Source organism: Hibiscus syriacus, unplaced genomic scaffold, assembly GCF_006381635.1.
Source record: "Hibiscus syriacus cultivar Baekdansim isolate YM2019G1 unplaced genomic scaffold, ASM638163v2 tig00110280_pilon, whole genome shotgun sequence".
NCBI classification, from domain to species: Eukaryota; Viridiplantae; Streptophyta; class Magnoliopsida; order Malvales; family Malvaceae; genus Hibiscus; species Hibiscus syriacus.
This window is the reverse complement of record NW_024062660.1, coordinates 286,192-293,745: the sequence shown is the minus strand read 5'-3', so window position 1 is coordinate 293,745 and position 7,554 is coordinate 286,192. Positions and strand designations below refer to the sequence as shown.

The 7,554-nt window shown below is 35.7% G+C and overlaps 1 protein-coding gene across 1 annotated transcript; it reads left to right on the top strand.

The window, feature by feature from the left end:
• The first annotated feature begins 6,248 nt into the window (after nt 1–6,248).
• Nucleotides 6,249–7,222, top strand: LOC120116002 (trihelix transcription factor GT-3b-like). Its single transcript, XM_039136585.1, has 2 exons — nt 6,249–6,543; nt 6,627–7,222. Exons 1-2 carry the CDS (start codon nt 6,280–6,282, stop codon nt 7,170–7,172), a joined length of 810 nt encoding a protein of 269 aa, XP_038992516.1. The 5' UTR covers nt 6,249–6,279; the 3' UTR covers nt 7,173–7,222.
• Nucleotides 7,223–7,554: the final 332 nt, after the last annotated feature.

Here is a 7,554-nt window from a genome sequence, read left to right as displayed (position 1 = left end):
ATCAGATGCTTGGATGGTGATGGTCCCTCTGATCTGTTATGCGACCGTCAAGTGGCACTCAACTGATCGTGTGCTCCGGTAGTTTGGTTGTTTTCAACCAATTCCGGAAGCACTTCGTAATATGGACGAGTTGCATAGCTTAGATAGACGCGGCAAGACAGATACAGATTGGATGGTGAGGCATCATGGGTGGGTCGTGTTATGGGAGGATCGACATCGGCGCCTTCCCCGTAGAGAGCCCATTTTTAATGACCTCTTGATGTATGCTGAGGATTATTATGAGTGGTTCAACAGTAATGGGAAACCGTTTCTACTTCCCGAGGATGCACGAGGGCAGACCTTTCCACGATGTCGACAGAGACGTTCACCGACACAACACCATCGTCCCCCGACTCGTGGACGGAGAGCATGTGCTTCTGGTTCATCCTCAGCTGCACCAGCAGGACCTTCCCAGCAGCCACCGCAGCCATATATGATGTCGACATCGTCTTTCCATTACCAGATGACGCCGCCTTCACCTGGTTTTATGACCCCGCCATCGTCACAGATGACCCTTCCTGGAGGCTATTATGGGTCTATGTTTGTAGATCCGACTTGGGGTTCAGCCTCATCACCCATGGCCGCAATACAGACACCTCATGTACAGTTTTCACACTCAGCGATGTCTGGGTTTTCCCAGTTTTCGTAAGCCAGTGGGATAGTCAGTCATACACCTCTAGGGTCCTTATTCTATGAAGGTGCTTCATCGTCATCAGCTCCTCATCAACCTAATGTACCTGCTCAGGACGACGACGATGATGATGACAGCGAGGAGTCAGAACCAGTGATACGAAGAAATCCTCCTCGAGACCGACAGCCACCGCCCTGCGGAACACATTCGCGACGCAGGCATCGATAGATTTTCTTTTATTATATTTGTATTTACTTTATTTTGTTTAATTGTAATTTTTTATTATTTCTCATTTAATACTTACTTTATTTTGTTAAATTTGTTGGATTTTTTTAATATATTTCAGTTAATTTTGTTTATTACCATTTAATATCAGTTATTGTAATTTGGTTATCATTTACCATTTAATTCTTATTGTAAGTTTGTTGTATTTAAATACCAAATTGTTATTAGTTTGATAAAATTTAATGATTGTGTTCGTTTTTTTAATCTTCATCAGCGATTATCGAATGACATTAACTTGAAGTAAATGCAAATTAAAATACAAGAATTATTATTTGATAAACAAATACATCATTTCCTCATCAATTGTTACTTGATGACAACAGAAGTGGACATGTTTTTCTAGTGTGTCATGGGTTTCTACAATGGCCACATCTTCTGTCTTGTCTAGATCTTTCTCGAATATCCATATCGCAATGAATTTGATTGGATTTTGGACGACCACGCTCCCTCAATAAACTTGGATTTGGTACAATCGGAAGGCAATCTTGAACCTCATCAGGGTCTTTATCATTATTTATGGGGGGAAACTCAAATTCGTATACCTTAAAAACTTCATATAGTAGGTATACGGGATCCACAAAATGGTTATAGTCTTGACGTGTATGCGAGCAAGCTGCTATCACATGAGAGCATGGATACTTCAGAGCTTGAAAAAACCCACAGTCGCACGTTCTGTCCCTTAGATTTACTATTAACGACACAGCTTCAATCCCTTGAAGAGGTCGCGGCAACTCTGTGACACGAAACATTTCATACATTCTAGAAAAGCTTGTTACAGACATTCCATTTGATGCAGCAATTTTTTCTGTAGATCTGCAACTAACCTAGGGTGATATACATGACCGCCTTGCATCCAGGTTTGAGCTTGTCCCCCGAGCTTCGCAAAAAGTGCCCCAAACGAAAATATATAATTTTTACCAAAGCGTCCCCAAAAAACCCGATAGAATTGGCATCGATCGCGAAGAACTCAATCATTATGGTATGCATAGGAGGTTTCAAAGTCCACAATTGTCTCAGGATTCAACGTCCGCACCAGCCTAAACCAACCTGGAAGTTCGTTGTAAGATGCATCCCATTCACCATGAAGTTTGACAATGGCATTTTGTTTTGCCAACCAAGCTTTTTTATAGGAGACAGTGTACACATACTGCGATTCTATAGCTGAAATTAACACTGCAACAACTATATGAGAGCTTTCTTTTACCATGGGCATGATGGCTTGGCATATCACTTCAGAGTCCAAGTTGGTATGATCTTGGTTGACACCTCCAGCACAACATGTGTGATGACCGTTGTATACTGTTAGTTCCCATATGTTGTTTTTCCTCTTTATTTTCGATACGTGAACAATCCAATTGCATCCGTTTTCGCGTCGGGCACAGTAGCATACATATTTTTCGATCGTCGATCGGTTGACTTTGGACTGAACATAATTACGGATATTGTAATTTTTGATAGCCATCATCGCTTCTTCTTTGCTTGAAAACTATATGCCTAAAGCTAACTCACCATTATTTATTGATGAGTAATATCTATAGTCACCGAGATGAGGCATATCCGCAAATTCTGGCCCGTACATTGCACCATAATCAGCTTCATACATGTGTGCAGGAGGGTCAGTTTGTACCACATTTCCTGGAACTTCATCATCATCGGAGTTAAATTGCGGTGATTCTGGGTGAATGAATAGTCCAGTCTCAGCAACATCCGCACCAGGCTCACGAAGCGGTTCTTCTGGTGGAGATGATGGTTCCTCCATGCTCTCCACATTTAGGTCGAAGAACCTACTACTTGCACGCCTTCCCCTTGAACTGGAAGGCATATCGACATTCAGATCAAAAAAGCTCGCAGTCGAATGCCTCCCCATGGAGCTTGAAGCCATCGTGTCAAATGGAAACTGCACACATTGTTGCATCGATGGTATCTCCATATTAAGGTCAAAGGGATTTGCAGATGAATGTCTTTCCCTTGAACTGGACGCGATGTTGCCATACGAATTGTTCGTCGACCCACCTCGGTACATATCGTAAGGAGTTGCGGATGAATGTCTCCTCATTATGGCATTAAAATCATTACACATTACTGTAGTCAGGTTGTCAACTTGATCAACTTGTTCAGCCAGCCCATAGTGTGAGCTTAAAGATTGACCCCGAATAGCACGCACTTGAACAAAATATGCATACATCTCAATAGCGCGTCTGAATAATTACTTTGAGCTTCAACCATCATTTGAACATCATCATTGTTCGAAAGTTCGAACCCTGTATAAGTTAATGGCAACAATGATGTTGGAAATCTGTACTGCAACGACGACATTCTTCTACTACTTCCAACATGAATCTTCCTCGAAATCTTCATTATCAGCTCCTCAAGAGTTATGTTTCTCTTGAATGATATTTTAACACGCTCATTTGATACGAAAACAACGCCGGTTTCATCTTTTCGAATTTCACCATCTTAATAAACAATAGCTGAAAGTCACGTCATTCTTTGAGTTTAAAAGTGCGGCAATATTATATCTGCAAAAAAAATAACTGAAACAAACCTGATTAAATAAAATTATATATGAACGAAAATATAACACAAAATTTTTTTTACACATCAACGTAAATAATTTAAATAATATAATTTTATATTATTACCTGCACCTCAAAACTATTTCGACGTATGCTCCCTCTTTTTAATTTTACAAACATAAAAATTAATTGAAAATAATTAATATAATATTTTTTCAAATAATGATAATAAACAATAAGTATAATTAAAAAAATTATAACAAAATTACCTTATAACGAAAAATCGCACGAATTTCTAAATCAAATATGAGAAGATTGCCATAATTATAAACATACAAGGCGCGGTACCTTTATATAGCGCAGACTAGGGACCGCGTTAAATATAATTTTGGTACGGCGTATAACGCGCCCCCTGATCCGCGTTATACCCCTACATGGCATATAGCGCGGAGCAAGGGGCGCGCTATACCCCACGTGTAACCCAGTCAGCGTATAGCGCGGTGCAGGGGGCGCGCTATACTCTATGTGGCGCCAAATCAGTATATAGCACGGTTCAGGGGGCGCGTTTTACTGCTACGGGTGTTAGATCGGGAAATATAATCTGACCGGTGTTAGATCGATAAATATACCGATCATCGGTGATTTTTTGGGAAAAACACCGAATATTCATGTACATATATAAAAAAAATAAGTATACATTTATATATCTATCATACTTTAAATTTATTTTAATTATTTTCAACTAATTTAGTATTGAATTAGCTTGGGTTTAAATTTATTTAAATTCATTTTATTATATTAAAAAACTTATCATTTTATGATAAAAAATATTATTCTCTCTAAAGATAATCGATTTAAAAAATTGCATCTATGGTTTATATACATTATTAATGGGTAAAGAAGATTCCGAACAAAATGTTTTAAAAATTCTTAATTTTTTCTCAATTTTAATCTCAAACAAAATAATCTTTTTCAAAAAAAATTTATGAACTTTTACATAAATATTTTAAATGCTTATAAGATTTAAATAAAATTAATTTTTATTCTAACTACAAACTTTGTTGTCTTCATTTACAATAATACTATAATTACAAATCAACATGTGAAATAAACTGTTTAATTGAAAAATATACATCGAATATTTTAAGAATTTTTAGATTTAGAGAGAGAGAGCAAGGGTTTTATTGAAAAATATGATACAAAAATTATAAAAAATATATTTAAAATTTTATAAAAATAAAATTTTAACAAAAATATTTAACAAAAAATAAATGATATTTTAAACTTGTTTTCTTTTATTAGTGAATTTTAAACTTGACTAGGACTTGAAGGCCATTTTAACAAAAATATTTAAACCAACTAGATATAAGTTTATAATTTTTGAATATTGAACTAAAGTATTCACCTTTTACCTTTTAAAGTACATAAATTAAAATGTGTTTCTCATAATATAAATAAAAAATGATTTTTTAATAACTTTACGATAATTATAAGATAATTTATTTAAAATTATTTTTGTCTATAACAACACACATTTTTAGAGATACAATTGTTGAATAAAAATATTTAAAAAATATTCTATCATATCACTAAAATCACTCCATTAATACACTAAAATATACTTTTAAATATAATAAAATACTAAGATGTTTCCTTTTACAGTAAGGGTGCGTTTTAGTTCACAGAATGTACGATTACCAGTGGGAATAAAAGATTACCAAGGGATAAGATTATTGAGAATGTTGTATTTTGTGTTTGGTTGGTTTAGCAGGAATGTAAGATTACCGTGTTTGGTTAAAGAAATAAAAGATTATTGGAATGTATATTTGACCAAATTGTCCTTATTATATATTTATTTTTTTAACAAGTTGAATTCTACTATAATATTACTATAAGATATTTATATATTTTCTTTAAAAAATTTAAATTCATAAAATTAATATAATTTTTTTACAAAATTAAAAATATAAAAAAGTTTAATGAAATGATAAAATTTTATATTAACCCATGAACTTGATATAAAATTTTAATTATAGACTCTTTTTGTAAATCTAAAATAGTTTAAGGATAAATTTGTAATTTAACCTTCGTAGAATTTTTATTATTCAATGACAGAAGAATGATATTTTTGAAAGAAAAAAATTAAGGGCATTTTAGTCCAAAACGCCGGTAATCCAACAATACCTAAGAGAAAAGAGGTAATGACATTCCCGATAATATACCCAAAAAAATTCACTATTGGTAATAAAACATTACCGGGAATGAAATTACCGAACAACTAAATGGAGAATGTAGATTTCATTCCTCCAATAATCTTATATGAACCAAACAGCCCTTAAAAAATATAGATATCTAATAACTAAAATAAGTTATAAAAACATAAAATCCAGGATTGTCAGCATGACGCCACGTGAACGCTACGGGCCAAATAGTCTAAAAAAAGAAAGAAAAATTATTAATTTTAAAAAGAAAAAAATAAGAAGGAAAAAGAAAAAGAAAAGAGTTTCCGCGTAGAGAGATAGAGATGGAAAGAGAGAGAGAGAGAGGCTGTTGTGCTGGTAAGACAGAAAGAAGAAGAAGAAGAAGAAAGCTTTGTTTGATCTCATTTACTTGATTATGAACGATTAACAAAATCCATCAACCTTTCTCCCTCCTTCCTGTTACCTTTTCCGGGTAAGTTTTCTTCTTTCTCGACCAGTCCTGCTTGTGTTCACACCGTTTCCTCATAAATCTTTGCTGGGTTTTACTTTTTTAAAACTTCCCCTTTTCTGGATCAATGATCTTCTTATGTGAAAGAGAAAAGTAAATATGGAGCATCGGCATCATCGTCTGCAAAATCATCCTGTGAGTGCTAACGTTGAGGCTGCTGGTGCTGATAGGTTTCGTCAATGGAGTCTTCAAGAGACAAAGGAGTTTTTATCTATCAGAGCAGAGCTGGATCAAAGCTTCATGGAGACGAAGAGGAACAAGCTGCTCTGGGAAGTTATATCTACTCGAATGAGGGACAAAGGTTACAATCGAAGCGCCGAACAGTGCAAGTGCAAGTGGAAAAATCTCGTTACTCGATACAAGGTTAATATAATAATCTCTAATATTCGATCTTGAGTTTTTAAGTTCTAAATTTTAATCCTTTGATGATCTAATATTACTGACAGGGATGTGGGTCGATTGAAGCCGAAGATGCGAGGCAGCAGTTTCCTTTTTACGACGATTTGCAGGCTATACTCACGGCCAGGATGCAAAGTAATCTATGTTCGGAAAGCGAAGGCGGCGGCGGCGGCGGAGGAGGAGCCACAAGGATAACGTCTGCGGCTTCTGATGAGGAAGAAGATACGGAGGAAAACGAGTTGGATAATACTAAGTATAGTGTTAGGATGAAGAAGAAAGTGAAAACTGGTGGTACTAGGACAAGTGGTGGAAACAATGATATAAAGGAAATGTTGGAGGATTTCATGAGGCAGCAGTTGAATATGGAGATGCAGTGGAGGGAAGCGTTCCAGTCGAGGGAGAACGAGCGGCGTTCGAAGGAGATCGAGTGGCGGCAGACGATGGAAGCGTTGGAGAACGAGAGGATGATGATGGAGAGACAGTGGAGGGAAAGGGAAGAGCAACGGCGGATTAGGGAAGAAGCTAGGGCGGAGAAGAGAGATGCTCTCATCACCGTACTCTTAAACAAGCTTAGAAGAGAAGGTCAAATGTAACCAGGTTCACTTTGTTTAATTTTGCTAGGTAGTTTTCATTAGTTTTTCTTCTTCTTCGTTGCCATTCGAGAGGCAACCATGGAAGCACCATGAACAAAAAAAAAAAAAAAACTCTAGGGTTATCTTTGGGTATAGTTGAAGAGATTAAAGCATAGTACTAAATTTTGATTATAATATTCGTTACTAATGCGATTATATTACAATAACCTTAAAAATCGATATGATGTGAACATTAGTAATCGTAATTTATTACTATGCAATAGATCCACAAACGATAGTGTTGCAGGTAAATGCTTGTTATAAATGTTAAATATTCTACGGCAACAATATATACATTTTCTAGTGGATACTATTGGGAATGGTCCATTCTTGCTAATGTCCC